Source organism: Bos indicus, chromosome 10 (assembly GCF_029378745.1).
Source record: "Bos indicus isolate NIAB-ARS_2022 breed Sahiwal x Tharparkar chromosome 10, NIAB-ARS_B.indTharparkar_mat_pri_1.0, whole genome shotgun sequence".
Taxonomy (NCBI): domain Eukaryota; kingdom Metazoa; phylum Chordata; class Mammalia; order Artiodactyla; family Bovidae; genus Bos; species Bos indicus.
Window position 1 is genome coordinate 67,240,767 of NC_091769.1, and position 16,582 is coordinate 67,257,348.

Genomic DNA, 16,582 nt, shown 5'->3' on the forward strand with positions numbered 1-16,582 from the left:
GGTATGACCTAAATCAAATCCGTTATGATTTATACAGTGGAGGTGATGAACAGATTCAAGGGATTCGATTTGGTAAACAGAGTGCCTGAAGTACTATGGATGGAGGTTTGTAACACTGTTACAAATGAGCTTCCCTAGTGGCTCAGACAGTAAAGTGTGTGCCTATAACGCGGGAGACCAAGGTTCAACCCTTGGGTGGGGAAGATCTCCTGGAGAAGGAAATGGCAACCCACTCCAATATTCTTGCCTGGAAAATCCCATGGATGGAGGAACCTGGTAGGCTACAGTCCATGGCGTTGCAGAGTCGGACATGACTTAGTGACTGAACAACAATAGAAACAAGATGGGGGTAGTGAAAATTATGGTAATAAACATAAAATATATTTTCTAGAAACACTTCCATTTCATGGAAATACAATGTGAAGACCATATTAAACTAAACATGAAAATGTAAGTTTTATTAAAAAAAAAAAAAAAACAGGCAATACAAACAAATAAAAGTAATATATGAAGAAATTTCCAAAACAAAGGTCTCATCTACAAAATTATTTACATGTTTAGGGCCCATATGAAAAAAAATATGGTCCCCTGGGTCCAGTATAGACATAAGAGCAGTCTATAGTAACACACTTTGGAAGAGGACTTTTGTAGTACTTCCCAATATGTGATATTTACCAAACAAGGAACACTCTAGAAGGGGCTTCAATGCTCAGAGGTTTTAAGACCTTGGCTTTGATGATTTTGAAGGTAAGAAACAAAATCAATCCAGCCTGCAATGGGACATGACAGTGGCCTCCAGTCAGTGGCCATGGTCATGCTTCTGAATGGCCCTCCATTTGGGGGCAGAGCAGTCTGCAGAGACGATAGTTTTTACAGATGCCCCGCTACCTGCACCAATATAATTACTGGATTATCTTATAAAGACAAACAGCAATCTTTAAACTCTTTCAAAAATACTTAAAGAGCTTCCTACAGATTTTTTTAAAGGTCTAGATTCACCAAAGATCCATTACTTTCCTAAGTTCTAAATTTACCTCCTTACTCTATTCCTGCTTAAAAGCAAAAGCTGACAGTTTCTGATTCGTAGAAAGATCTAAAGGTTTTTGCTTTTTAGGTAAATTCAAATTCTTCATTTTTTCTTCCTGGTTTTCAGTTTCCTGACTTTCATCGACCACACGTTTTCGCTTCTTTTCTTCAGCTCCATCACTTGCAGTTCCTCCTTTGGCCTTGGCAGCCCATGCCTTTGTAAAAATATTCGAAGAGAAAAGATTACATTTTACAGGAAACATTATGCAGTAAAGCAGCATAATTAGCACTTGAATTGCGAAGCTAATCATTAAGGGTTCTCATTTTTTTGAAAAATAAATTGCTTATTATTTAATTGCAGGGCACATTAAAAAATTTACATTCTAACTATAGTATTTCAATCTAAACTCTGCTTGTATTTAACCATATTTACCATTAACCATTATAACTACAGGTACTGTTTAAAAAAGAAACCTTTTATTTTGAGATTAGTAGAGATTCAGTTGTATTAGAGATTCCATGCAGTTATAGGAAATAATACAGAAAGCCCCTGTGTCCCCTTTACTCCCCTGTTTCCCTCGACGGTTGCATCTTGCAAAACTATACCGTACTATTACAGCTAGGATATTGACATCGATAAAACCCTCTTTTTATTCCAACTCATTTGTGTGTGTGTGTGTGTGTGTGTGTGTGTGTAATTCTACCGTAGGCTGTGTATTTACCACCACATTCAGGATATAGAACAGTTCCACAAGCACAAGTATCCCTCATGCTGCCCTGCCCTATTCCTCTCCCAGGCTCCATCCCCTGGCAATCAGTACTCTGATCTTCACCCCCATCACTTTGTCATATCACAAATATTACATATGGTATATGTTCTTTTGGGATTGGTTTCTATTCAGTAAGCGAGAACCTAACAGGGTTCACTCACTCCATTTATTTCTTAAACCTCTTTTAATCTCTAACAGTTCCTCCTCCTCCTACTTTATTTTCCTTCCCAGTCATTATTGTTGAAAAGGGTACATGTGACCTGTAGAATTTTTCACGTTAACAGACTGGATTAAGGTTTACACTAAAAATGATGATTACATTTTAAGTATTCAAAAACATGACCACAAGTTTTGCCATGTCTCTTCCTCTTTTCCTGCATAAGCTGACAGTTTCAGCTTATGGTCTTATTCATTCAGATGCCATTTTATTTAATACTTTAGAATTTTTATCCTTTTATAAATGCTCACAAAAAACGAGACACACAAAGATGCTAATGAGATTCTAAAGAAGGTTAGAGGTGGTTAGACTAGTTTCTAGTTTCCTCATTTTGCAATACCTTTATTTTGTAAAACCAGTTTATCAAGGTAAGTATCTATGTCACAAGGTACCCATTGCTGTACCCTTGTCATCCCTGGGGAAGGTAAGTCTGAGATTTGATACAACATACACATTCCTTCCCCTTGTAAAAGAAAGCTGCTCCTAGCCTTTTTCTACATGGCAGAGAATGACCTAAGAAGCAACAGGTACAAGTCACCTGTCCTAATTTCCACATGAAAGGCTAGAACAGAACACCGATTGTTTCCTCACAAAGCAGTATTCTTATTTAGTATTCAATGTGGAAGTAAATAGTATTTTAAGAAATTCTGCTTACAAGGGCTCTAAAGCAGTTGTCCAAAAATGTGAATTAATTCCAGTTGTACTTACTAATTTTATTTGATTCTGACTTAAAAGCAATGTACTTTTTCTTGGGCTATTCCCCTAACTTACAATATGCAGAAACTTATACAGATGTAGGTAGTATATCTGCCAAAAAATTAACCATCAACACTAAATAATTATTATATAGATCTAGATGTCAAATGGAGAAGGCGATGGCACCCCACTCCAGTACTCTTGCCTGGAAAATCCCATGGATGGAGGAGCCTGGTGGGCTGTAGTCCATGGGGTCGCTAAGAGTCGGACACGACTGAGCGACTTCACTTTGACTTTTCACTTTCATGCATTGGAGAAGGAAATGGCAACCCACTCCAGTGTTCTTGCCTGGACAATCCCAGGGACGGGGGAGCCTGGTGGGCTGCCGTCTATGGGGTCACACAGAGTCGGACACGACTGAAGTGACTTAGCAGCAGCAGCAGATGTCAAAACTGACATTTCGTTTGTTGCATCTCCTCTCCACCAAGAGTTTGAGTGTATTCAGTTTTAAAACACAGAAAAAAAGCATTTTCTATAAGAATTTTTAAAAGCCAGGAATTCACTAAAGTCTCAATCTCAGTACAATTATTCTTACCTTCCTTTCTTCAGATGACAGTACTTTAAATCGAACCATTCCTTCTTTTATTATGTCTGCTTCATCTGAAAAGTCAGGATTGTCAGACAAAATATTACTTCTGTTTTCTTCCAGCCACATCTGGAACCCGGTCTTAGGCCTAAAATAGCAATTATGCAAAAAAAGTTTTATACTTAAGATAGTTCTGGAGTGCTTTATGATTTTTCAGGTTAGTAATTAACCATTAGTCTTTGCATACCTATATATAATGTAAGACAGACACAATTAATTACACTTGTTAATATTCATAATTACATATTACTTAAAACTGCCTAGAGACTGCAGGAATAATGAGTTGAAAGAAATTCTTTGTAAGATCAATTCAAAGGGATTATTCACATTTATATTTTCCAAGCACATTTATATTTTCCAAGCACTCTTTAATGAATATTGACAGGCTCAAGGTCTCCAATCTTCCTTAGCCCCTCTAGTCCAATAAAACCCTTCCATGAATTCTTGGTAGCCTTTCTCCATTCCCTAAACCAGCTATCTGAAATCTTCATGATTTCTCTCAAGCTCCTTTCTCCTGCTAGCACAGCTGACCTGGGAGCCTAGGTCAGTTCTTCTACCATTATGTAAAGCATGGACACAGCATACACGTCAATGTTACTAGATTTCAGTTCTGACACAAACTGTTTTTTAGGTCACACTTGAAGATTTAACACAAATATTTTAACATTTACTGATCACTTTTCTTCTGTATAGGTTGTTGAAAGTATAAAAAATTTAATCTTCTTAAATAAAAATTTCACTGTTTAATAGCTAAATTAAATTCAGGACAAAAAAAAAAAAAAAAAAAACTACAGCTACCCTGTCAAATTAAATTGGTTAACACGAGATGTGAGAGTTGGACTATAAAGAAAGCTGAGCACCGAAGAATTGATGCTTTTGAACTGTGGTGTTGGAGAAGACTCTTGAGAGTCCCTTGGACTGCAAGGAGATCCAACCAGTCAATCTTAAAGGAAATCAGCCCTGAATATTCATTGGAAGGACTGATGCTGAAGCTGAAGCTCCAAGGCTTTGGCCACCTGATGCGAAGAACTGACTCATTTGAAAAGACCCTGATGCTGAGAAAGATTGAAGGCAAGAGAAGGGGACGACAGAGGAGGAGATGGTTGATGGCATCACCGACTCAACGGACATGAGTTTGAGTAAACTCTGGGAGTTGGCGATGGAGAGGGAGGCCTGGCGTGCTGCAGTCCATGGGGTTGCAAAGAGTTGGACATGACTGAGCAATTGAACATGAGATACAGTTACATGAAATTCATAAACTCAGAAATGAAATGGTGAGACTTTTCTGGTGGTCCAGTGGTTAAGAATCCTCCTATCAATACAGGGGATTCAGATTCAGTCCCTGCTCAGGGAAGATTCCACATGCTGCCAGACAACTGCAACTAGTGAGCCCACCCACACACTGCAACCGCTAAAGCCCACACGCTCTAGAGCCCACTGCAACAAGAGAAGCCATTGCAATGAGAAGCCTGTGCACCACAACAAAGACCCAATGCAGCCAAAAATAAATAAATTTTAAAAACTGAAATAGTGACTTTTTCAGTATAGCTGACGTATTTCAAATAAATCTAGCATACAAGAGATCAATAAATTTGGTAACATAATGAGTTGGTGGACAAACAGGGACTCTCGTATTGCTGGGGGTGTATAAAATGATACAAACATCCATGCAGAGCAATTTTGCACTATCTTTCAAAATTGTAAGTGTACATTAGCTTGAACCATACAGGAATCCACCTTACAGCGGCTGCTGCTGCTGCTGCTAAGTTGCTTCAGTTGTGTCTGACTCTGTGCAACTCCATAGAAGGCAGCCCACCAGGCTCTTCCGTCCCTGGGATTCTCCAGGCAAGAGTACTGGAGTGGGTTACCATTTCCTTCTCCAATGTATGAAAATGAAAAGTGAAAGTGAAGTCGCTCAGTCGTGCCTGACTCTTAGCGACCCCATGGACTGCAGCCTACCAGGCTCCACGTCCATGGGATTTTCCAGGCAAGAGTACTGGAGTGGGGTGCCATTGCCTTCTCCGATCTTACAGCTATATGTATATAATATTCATATAAAGTTATTAATTGTACTACTATTTGTACCAGCAAAAAACCAGCAATGACTTTCTGTCCACTTTCAGAGAACTAAATAAATTATGGTACAGCCATTCAATGAATGTAAAAAGATTAAAGAAACTCTTCATGTAGTAATAAGGAATGATCTGCAAAACCTGCTCTTAAGTGAAAAAAATAAGGCACAGAACAATGTACATACTATCATTTTTGTAAACTAAAAAAAATGCATAGAATAATTCTAGAAGGCTATAGAAGAAATTTGTGCAGTGAGTATTTGTGCACAGGGAACTGAGTGGATAGGAAAAAGATTTACTCTTCACCACACATCTTTTTGTATCTTTTGACTGTGTTTCTCCCATATAACTATATTATTTAAAAACAAAAAATGAACTAATTAAAAAATATAGTATCCCAGTAAAATGTGTCCATAATTTAAAACACAGATAGTTTATCAAAGCATACTTTAATAAGTAATGTAAATAGATACTAATCAATATTTGTGGCTTCCCTAAAATTACATGATTTCAGAATGCCCACTACCTGTGCCAATGTATTATTTATATTAATGAATAACAGGGCCACATAATTTTGTATGGCTACTTCTATGTGCCTTTTATTGGAATATTGCATCTTGAGAATACTAAATTTTTCTATGTACTGACCTTTGGTTTTCAGTGTTTTGAGGACACACAGCTGGGGTTTCAGATGATGAATTTTTAGGATTTTCTTCTTTTACTTCCTCAGTCCTGTCAGCTTGGGAAGTTCTTTTCTGGAAAAAGGATGCTGCAGATGCCTGTGAAAAAAAACATGTGAATACTGCAACAAAATCTAGCATGACTCTGTATGTTATGAGCAAATTTGGAAAAATGTGGAAAAATATCTATTATTATTTAGAATTCTTACACTAACATGTAAGTCCTAAGGTTTTCTGTTGAAAGTAAATATTTATACACATGCATACAAAACTTCCAAAAAACTATACCTCAAATTAGTTTACCTATTTTACTGATGACAAATCTGGGATAAAATTATCAAAACCAGGAGAAAATCTGGGAGGAAAACTCAGAATACAGAACAGGAAAGATTAGGGCCAGCTACTAAGCTAGCTGTCATTAAACAGGGACAGGCATCAGAACTGTCTAGGAAATGAAAAAAATATAGACACATGCCTGAGTCCCTGGCCTGGGTCTATACATTAATAGTAATACAATCATGGAAGGGACATCTCATCACATTGTCACAGTTACTGGGTAATCCCATCACACTTGAGGGGAGGGGCTGCACAAGGTCATGAGGACCAGGAGGCAGGAATGACTGGGGCTCTCTGAGTCTCTTCTAAACAAATGCTAATACACATCTCTTTCAAAAATCACTGGCTTGGTTTAATTGGGAGCATTTTTAATACTTTCTTAAATATCTGGCAGCTGTATAATATGATTTAAAGTATTAATATTTTAAAAAAGTGATTTCAAAGCAAAATTAGAATTGAGAACCACTGATCTTACTACACTATCAGTTATGAACAACCAGAGCCTCCTGTCTCATACCTGAAAAAGTGAACAAAACTAAAGTAAGACAAAGAGACCACGAGCTGTTTACTGTAGATGAAGGCAGCTGAAATCATACCTGCTTAGGTTTTGGCTTTGGAATCAAGGGCTTTATAACTGGAGACTTTTCATTATCTGTAGCTCGATTAAGTGCAGTAGATTTCTTAGATGATTTGTTCATAGTGTCTAAAATATTAGTTGAACGTCCTGAACTCACTGAAATGGCTGGCTCTTTGGAATTGCCCGATACCTAAAGAGCAAACTAGTATTAGCATTTCATAAAGCTTAAAGAAGGAAAAAAACCCAAGAGATTTGTTTTTCCTTTAAATTTCTATTAGGTTTATATTGTAGTCTAACCTTTAGAACTGAATACATTTGGTATAATCCAGACTGATGCACATATTCCCAAATACCACATCCCCAAGAAAAATAGGGAGTACCTTTCAAAACTGTAGGTTCTTAGAAGATAAGTAGAAAATAAAATTCTCGGTCCAAGTATGAACTAGTGCTGCTTTCATTTTTATTTTAAAATATTTACTTACTTAAATATTTTAAAATTTAATCTGCTGCAGTCTTTAATGCCTCTAAGTCTGGGGAGGGTCATCTGGTAGTTTGGAAATCTCTCTCTGTATGGAAATGTATTTAAGTAATAGAAAACATCACTGGAAAGAGTTTACCTTGAAGGGGTTTATTCGTCCTTGGCTGCTAGAGGTAACTGCACCTTTCATAAGAAAGAAACCCTCACTTAATAGTCGTAAAACTGAGAAGACTTTTGACTTCTACAATAATGATGAATATTTTAATCTGTATTATATGAAAATACTGTACTTTGCAACTTTAAAACTATTAATAACTATATGTGACCTCTGTCCTACTGTTAAGACAAAATAAAAGCTATTAGATGATGAGAGCTATTCCAAGTTGCCACTATGCAATATATTTACACAAATACAGTATGTAGAGATCTACTCTTTTCTCACATTACCAAGGAAGAATGGTGCCTTATTTTAGCTAATTGTTAATTCCTCTACAAGTGCTCTAGATTCCACCCCTGCTTTTCAAGAAACTGCTTTTCAAGAAATTCCCATTCCTGCTTTTCAAGAAACTGAATTAATGGCTACATGCATCATCTTTGACTTTTCCTTCTTCATTGGCTTCTTAAGTTTCCTAACTTAAAGAAACAAATAGAAAACACATTCTCTGCCACACACAACCCTCACCCCTCATATAATTCTGTCTCACATCTCCTAAGCAGTCAAATTTCTCAAGAGCTGTCTACACAGCTATTCCCATTCCCTCACTATTCATATGCTCCTCCAACCAAAACATGGCTTCCAGCCCTACCATCCTGCAGGATCTATTCTTTCTAAGAACTCAATAAACTCTATGTAGCCCAAACTGGTGGACCTTTTCCAGCCAACACCTTATTTGACCTCTCAACAACATTCCACACAGCCAAGGGTTCCTTTCTTTTTGAGAGTATCTCCCCACTGACTTCTGAGATAATGCATTCCCTGGCTTACCTCCTTCCTCTCTGTTCTCATTTTCTTTTGATGGTTCCTCCTCCTCTTCCTCTACCTGATGTATAAATGTTGGGGATTCCCTAAGCCTAAGCTCACTTTCTCCTCACTTTGATCCTCCCCAGTGCTCACTTACACATACCTGTGGTTTAAACTGTTATACTCACATCAACAATCTTAACTTCTATATCTGCATCCCAGAGATACTACTTTCCCGAGCTCTTGACCCAAACAGCCCATAGTAATTTCATCATCCTCCTATCTAAAGATACATTTCCCTACTCCTGACTCAGTAAATGGCACCATCACTCACTCAAGTACTCAAGCCAGAAACTGACAGCCATTCTCCACACCCTGAACTTCCATACCCTCTACATTACTTTCAGAAATGTCTCTTCAATTCCTCCCTTTCTTCAACAATTACCACCACCCCACTCTAGGTCACTATCAATCTCACTTGGGACTACATCAGTAGCCTCCTTATACACAACCCTCCTCTGCACAGTGTGCCATATATGCTCCTGATTAAAACCTGCAACAGCCTCCCGGCAACCCCAAAATAAAGGTCAAAGTCCTTACCATGGCCTACATGGATCTGCATGGTTTGGTTCCTGTTCACCGCTCCAAAACCATCCAGCACCGATTTCTCTTTGCTCTCTGTCCTCTGTGAACCACTCTTCAAAGTTCATACATGCTGTCCCTTAAGCCCACATGATTCTCTTCTGCTCCCATCTACCTTTGCCTGGCTGCCTCATTCCTCCTTGAGATCTCCGCTTTAAACATTCCACGAGGCGCTCCTTGGGGTCCCAACTATCCCCCCCCCACTGACTAGATTACAGTCATCTGTTATATGCTCTTTTAATAATCTGTACACATGTAGAAGTATATTTTCAAAATCAGAATAATGTATGTATATACTTTTAAAAGCCAACTGGTATAAGGTTTATGCAGGGATCAAATATGCACATCCACTTCACTTCTGTATCTTCCCTCTAGTCAAATACCTGACACACAATAGGCATTTAGTAAGTATCTGTTAAATAAACACAGTTTCACTAACACTTCTGATTGAAAATAACAACTACAACAAAATAGGCCCTGAAGAGTAAGGGGTATTTGAGTAGATGTAGCACTTTAAGGATTACTTCAAAATTTCCTTCATATTTACAAAATCAAAAATGTCTTACCTGACTTAAGAGCTGGCATATCAGAGGAATCTGCACTTTTGAAAAATGGGTTCTGTCCTATAGAATAATTAAAACAATACAGTGTAAATGGGAATATAAAGGAATCTTCTGTAATCAACAGTCAGACAAAAAGACACCTTGAAAATGTATGGGTATTCAATTTCCCTCAGCCAAGTAAAATGAAGGAAGTCACACAAATGACACTTCTCATCTTTAAACTGCCTTTAAAATGTATTTTACCATGTTTGTGTATTTCTGTATTTTCTTCTGTATTATCAGCTTCTCCATTATCCTCCGTATCTTCTTCAACTTGATTTCTGAGCCTTGGCTGACTCCACTCTGTAGAAGTATTACTATAACTAAAAAAGAGTAATATTATTCAATAAAGAGCAATGAAAAGACCAGGTCAATATTGCAGGATAGTAAAACTCAAACAACTTGAGTATTTCTTACCCAACATTCAACTTTTTCCTGAAATCTTCTTCTTCCTCTTCCTCAGCTTGGGTGGCTGCCAATTCTGCTGCCTTCTCTACAGCCAGTTCACCAAGTCTTTGGGCCAGTATTAATCTCCGAGAACGAGAAGCATACTTAATGGCTAAATTCACAGCATTTTGAGTCATTAGACCAGCAAGTTCCACACAACGAAATTCCCGCTCCAGTTTACAGGAAAGCTAAAGGAAAAAAGGATGGGAGGGGATAAATTATGTTATGTAAAACTTTTTGAAAAATAAAAGAAAGATACTCCTGGTAGAACAAACAGTTTTCTTGAGACTGTATCTCTGATTTTAAGATGTACATTTTTACACATTTTAGTATCTCTTGAAGTTGAAAGCATCTTACAATTGATGGTGAGTCAGTTTAATTGGCAGCATTTTTTCGTAAGTGACTTTTACACTCAATAATGAAATATGACATAACATTTCAAATTATAAATTGCAAGAAGAGTAAGGGATTTATTTAAAATTAAAAAATGGTTTCCCACCCATTCCACCACCTGCAGTCACCAAACAGGGTAGCAAATTGAAAGAAAGAATAGATTGTAAATGATTTGTTTGTTATTACTTTGTCCAGAAGTGGCACACAAAAGCTACCAAGTGAATTTGGGTGGGCGAGTAGATTTACCCATTAGTTTTCTAAGTATGATTGTCCATGATCTCTAACTACTAGAAACAGTTATACAATTTCTAAATTAGCAAGCAACCTCCTTTTTCTTGCTATATTTTTTATACTTGCAATATAAAATGAAGAATACTCATTTATCATCTCTCACAGAACATGGACTTTCTTCTGGTATGAATTTTAACAACTCAAAGTAAGGCAACTGAAGTATTTACAACATGAGGAAAATGAGTACTTTGAAGACAACTAAAAGTCTCACAACTCATGGAAGTATTATCTTGTTACTTAACATGTCAAATCTGATTCATCAGCAGACGCTTTAGATATTTACTTGCACATCCTTCTCAAGTTTTCCAGAATCACTTATCTATAAATAGTACCTCTCAGTCTGGATGGTACGCTGCCTCAGGAGGCATTTGGAAATGAAAGTAGTATAGTTTCCTAGTAACTAGGTGGAACTATGGGCATTTGCCAGGGGACAGGAATACTAAAGAACTAACAGAGTGCTATGACCACCCTGCTGAGGAACACTGTACTCCAGGGTAAAAGCTCCTCTAGGACTAAAGCATGAATAACTCAAACAGGTTTCCTTACCTGTGTTGTAGGAAATAAAAAGGTTACTAGTTCATGTTGGTATACAAATGGGACTTTGTAAATGGAACAAAACTTTCTCTACAGTAAACTAATTAAATTTCTTTAATACTAAACTCAAGGCAGTGTTACATTGAGGTGACATGGTGAATACCACCACCTTTTGGAGACTGAAGTTACAATCAGTTCTATGGACTTAGATATCACTTTTCCCTCAGAACTCTTTTTCTCAACCTTAAAATGAAACGAAAAGTCTGGGCCATTTACTCTCTGAGGAAATACTGAGGTCTACTGTGTATTAGACACTGTCAGTGCCTGGTAAATGGCAGAGAACGAGACATGGTCATGGCCCTCAAGGGGTTTATAGTCTAGTACAAGAAGAGCAGAGAAAAAATTACATTATATTCCTCCTCATAAACCAACCTACAACGAGAATACAAACTTAAGAACTTTATCTTTCAAAAAGTTCTTTTATCTTTAAAGATAAATGAACTTAAATATCCAGGGTATCAAACCTGGTCACTGGCTACAAACTTTTACTACACACAGCTGCCTAAGAGGATAACAAAAGACAGGCTTTCTAAAAGCCTGATCAAAATTCTTAAGACCGCTCATTCAGCCTTGGAGATCTAAAAGTCTACACTCAAACTTTATCCATTGCATATGATAAGAGCAGGAGCTGGAGCCACTTCTCAAACTTTATGAACAAGCATCCAAATTACCTACAGGGCCTGTTACAGTACAGACCAGTGGGCAAAAATAAAAACGGAGTCAGCACCAAAACAGTTCATTTCTTCCTGTGTTCTGAGGTAGTATCTTTAATATTTTAACTGCAACATCAACTGGGAAACTGGTATTTTTAAGGGAGAAAAATACCAATACCACCAGATACAGCTTAAGAATTGTAGGTTGTGAAAACTGCTAATTCATATACCATTAACATATTCAACCTAGAGAAAACATTTTCCCCACTGTATTTATTTTACTCACCGCAAGCATTTTCAGTAAAAGTTCCTGTTGTTCTTTTGTTGCTTGATTTTTAGCGCTCTCTTCATATTCATAACCATTTTTTGCTAAATAATCAAGGTGGTTGTGAAATATAACTGAACGCCAATACTGTTCCTGCAAAAGTGGAACAACTGCTTAGGGTCAACTATCAGCTGACTATCAGGCAAGAGTTAAATATTTATCATATGACAGCAGTTTCTGAATAAAATATTTTCTGAAACATTCCTTTCTACAGCTTACTTTGCAATTCAAATTGTAATGTAATACTATGGTTTGACTTTATCTTCTGTACTTGAAAACAGGGGGTGGAATACAGTGACTCTTGAACAATGTAGCAGGCAGAAGCACCTACCCTCTGTGTAATTGAAAATCTCCAAGTAATTTATAGTCAGCCCTCCTTATATGCTGTTGCTCCATAATCAGAGGTTCAGTATCCTCAGATTCAACCAACCTTGGATCATGTAGTACTGTAGTATTTACTATTGAAAAAACCCATGTACAAATGGACCCCCACAGTTCAAGCCCATGTTCTTCAAGGGTCAACTGCAGAGCATTTTAAAGATTCTTAGTTATCATGGTTAATGCTCAGAGAACTTGTTAAACTAGATTTGTAAAAGCTGATTTGTTTCTTGTTTAGAATTACCAGTTCCAAGATATCAATGACTCAGGGCTAGAACTAAAATTAGGCAAGCCTGGTGCCTAGGGTACAAAATTCAAGGAGGCACATCCTCTTAACAACTTGTCCAAGCCTGACAGTGAGTGCCTTACCTAGTGAGGCCCTAATGGTCATACCCATTTATCTCTTAGACACAGTCCCTGGAAGCAGAGATGGCAACCGGGTACCCTGAGGTTCACAAGACCTCCTCCCTCCCAGCTGCTGCTATTATTTAATTATAAAGAAAGGAATACAGAACAAAAGTCATCAGAATAATTTTAAATGCCTGTATTATAGGCAGGTATCATCAAACTGAGTGTCAAGATAAGATTTGTGCATACCTCCATCTGTCCTTTCTCTGTGGCAGTCTGACAGTAAGGAAGCTTAAAGGACAAAACAGCTACAGCAGGGCGTGGAAGGGTGGGAGGAAATCGAGAACCTTTGCAAGGAATACACCTGTCAGAAAAGAAAGAGTCTCACCATAAAAACTTTTTAAAAATATCATAAAAACTGCTACATTATAAATTTTCCAAAAGTCCGTTAACTTGGAATAACATTATTCCAAATTTCCCTTTTAAAAAAGTACTTTAGGGGACTTCACTGGAAAAGACCCTGATGCTGGTAAAGACTGAAGGGAGAAGGAGAAGGGGACAACAGGATGAAATGGTTGGATGGCATCACTGACTCAATGGATATGAGTTTGAGCAAGCTCCAGGAGATGGTGAAAGACAGGAAAGGCTGACATGCTGCAGTCCATGGGTTGCAAAGAGTTGGACACAACTGAGTGACTGAACAACTGGCGGTCCAGTGGCTAAGACTCTGTGCTCCCAATGCATGGATTCAATCCCTGGTCAGGGAATTAGACCCCACATGCTGCCACTAATCCTGCATAATGCAAAGAAGTCTGAAGATCATATGTGCCACAATTAAGAGCTGACACCACGAAATAAATATATAAATATTATAATAAACAAACAAAAAACTACTTCAGGCCTGATTAACTAAAAAAACTATCCCTCTACATATTTCAATTACTACAAAAATCCCTCCCTACATCAGCTTTACTAAATGAACAATCACTAAGTGAAATCAGCTCCTTTCAGATTTTTCCTTAGCAAAATGTCCACTTTCAAAATATAGAAATTGTGGCATAAATACTTGTCACAGGATCCATATTAGAAAACAGATTACCCTTAAGATAAAAAGGTGATAAAGCATATTCACTTTCATTCCTCAGTTTGGAAATACTTGGTAACTATTGGTAGAAAGTGTCATATAAGAGAAAAAGATGATGAAATGTCCAATACAGGTTAAGTGTTTATTATTAGATATTAGTGACAGTGAAGCAGAAGATGCACTATCATTGTAAAAAGGTTATAATGTATATCTATCTGCTCTGCTATGCCTTGTGTTAATAGTTCAGTTGGCAAGGACTTTTCTGACAAGATATGTAAGGCACTTATACATGCCCATCAGGATGAGTACTTATGTAATTTATAATTAAAAAATATTCATTCATCATAGTGCTTTATATACGTAGAATACTCTTTTAATGTATGTACTCCCAATTCTTAGCTCCCCGACCTAAGGTTGAACCTGTGCTCCCTGCACTGGGAGCTCCGAGTCTTAACCACTGACCACCAGGGAAGTCCCTTAATTTCTATTTTGTTCAATAAGCTCTAAGTCAAGCAATTGGTTGAAAACTTCATAGTGAATATAAAGAAATTCTTAATTTAGTGACTAGGGAAAACAAATAAATTAACTAAGTTGACAGGATAGGCACAATACAAAGAATTTCAAAGTACTTTTAAAAAGAGTCAACTGAGCATTTTCTAATAGCCCACCTCAGCTGCTGGGGATTTTCATGGATACCAACCACCCAGTAGTGATCAGATTTTCCTTTACAGTGTTCTCTTGTGTTACATACAGGAGTCCATGTATGACCAAGTCCTCTGTTAAGCATTCGAACAATGCCTTCTGAATCCACATAACATGGGGTACCTATATACCAACAGAAAAACAAATCACCTGGAATCATAGCTATGTATTTGTTAAATAAATCTTTTTTTCAAAAATACACACCGATCACTTAACCTTCAATTCAAAATGAAAACAAACACCCCCTCCAAAAAAACCAAAAGGGCAAATAATCCAAGATTATTTCCCATAACATTTCATTAACCACAGAGTAAGACTTAACTGAACAAAAAGGAAAAAAAAATCTGCAAGTGATATGACTTAAAGAGGGGGAAAAAAAAAAAACCCTGATGAATTCAGTGAAAACTATGCCACCTGCTGGAATACAGCAGTTTTTAAAAAAGCCAATTTCAGGAAAGAAGTTAAAACTTGAATCTGATGATTCCTTAGTCGAGAGAGACTTGGAAATATGAGCAGAACCTGATGCAAGGTGATGATATAGAGAAATGCGTCTTTAGTATTCTTCTTCCCCCTCTCTCCTGGTCTCGTCACTGTTCTATTTCCAACAGTTCCCCACTGCTCTCTTCCTAAACTTACCTAGGGAACAAGTAAGCATCCCTGTTTCCCCACCTACTCTGCCCCCATTTCAGGAAATGCACGGTACATTTCCGAAATATCCTTTTTTTTATCTGAGACTTCACATCCCTCTTACTAGCAGTTTCCTCAGGGTCTAGATCTGATAGGTAATTGGAAGAAAAAACCAAACCAATAAAAATGGAAGTTATTAATGGTCACATTACTATAGCATAAGTGACTAATATCTCAATAGAAAACACATTCAGAAATGGTTGGATTTTTAAAAACAAACTGGAGTTTCCGATGATGAATCCCCAAGAATAGAAATATTTAAGCCAGAAGACAGGGTTGACAGGTGCCTTAAAATAAGGCACTCCTTAGTGTCCTTCAAACGTCTGTCATAACCCACTACTGGGTCTGCAACAGGACACTGTTCAGTAGAAATATGTGAGCCACAAATATAATTTGTAATTTCTTAGTGCCACATGAGAAAAGGGGGAAAAATGTGAAGGCAATTTTAATAATATTTTTATTCAATCTAATATCCAATACTATCATTTTATCATGTAATCAACGTAAAAGAATTACTGAAATTTTTTACATCCTTTTTTCCATACTAAGCCTTCCAAATTTGCAAAGTATTTTATAGTTATAGCACATCTCAACTCAGATTAGCCACTTTTCAAGTGCTCAGCAGCCACATTTGGCTGGTGGTTACTGTAGTGAACAATGCAGCAATAGAAAATTCCTGATTTCCACGTAGACTCTGCTAGAAAAGCCAAAATTTGAACAGGTACTTGTATCTCCTCTTTACTAGCTAATAAACTTTCAGAAAAATTTATTTCCCTCTTAGTAAGTTTTCTAATCAGAAGAAGACATCTTGTACATAAAACAGCAGCTACCTTCCCTGGAAACCCTAGTTTTCAGTTCTGTTAACATATTAAAATAAAGTACTTTAAACATAAAATACAGACAAATTATCTTTAAACAAATTAATTAGGAATAAAATAATGAACAACAATTTTCTTCTTGAAAAATATCTTTAATAT

General features: G+C 37.2%; 1 protein-coding gene across 2 annotated transcripts in view; it reads right to left on the reverse strand.

The window, feature by feature from the left end:
• Window positions 1–429: 429 nt before the first annotated feature.
• Window positions 430–16,582, reverse strand: part of WDHD1 (WD repeat and HMG-box DNA binding protein 1) — a 53,631-nt gene continuing 37,478 nt past the window's right edge. For both annotated transcript variants that reach the window (XM_019968954.2, XM_019968953.2), the window contains exons 16-26: window positions 14,885–15,041; window positions 13,382–13,496; window positions 12,368–12,499; window positions 10,121–10,338; window positions 9,908–10,026; window positions 9,668–9,724; window positions 7,638–7,681; window positions 7,040–7,210; window positions 6,076–6,206; window positions 3,305–3,443; window positions 430–1,241 (exon numbers count right to left, since the gene is read on the reverse strand). In XM_019968954.2, coding sequence (XP_019824513.2) covers window positions 1,044–1,241; window positions 3,305–3,443; window positions 6,076–6,206; window positions 7,040–7,210; window positions 7,638–7,681; window positions 9,668–9,724; window positions 9,908–10,026; window positions 10,121–10,338; window positions 12,368–12,499; window positions 13,382–13,496; window positions 14,885–15,041 — 1,481 coding nt within the window. In that variant the 3' untranslated portion in view covers window positions 430–1,043. The remainder of the gene's footprint in view (window positions 1,242–3,304; window positions 3,444–6,075; window positions 6,207–7,039; window positions 7,211–7,637; window positions 7,682–9,667; window positions 9,725–9,907; window positions 10,027–10,120; window positions 10,339–12,367; window positions 12,500–13,381; window positions 13,497–14,884; window positions 15,042–16,582) is intronic.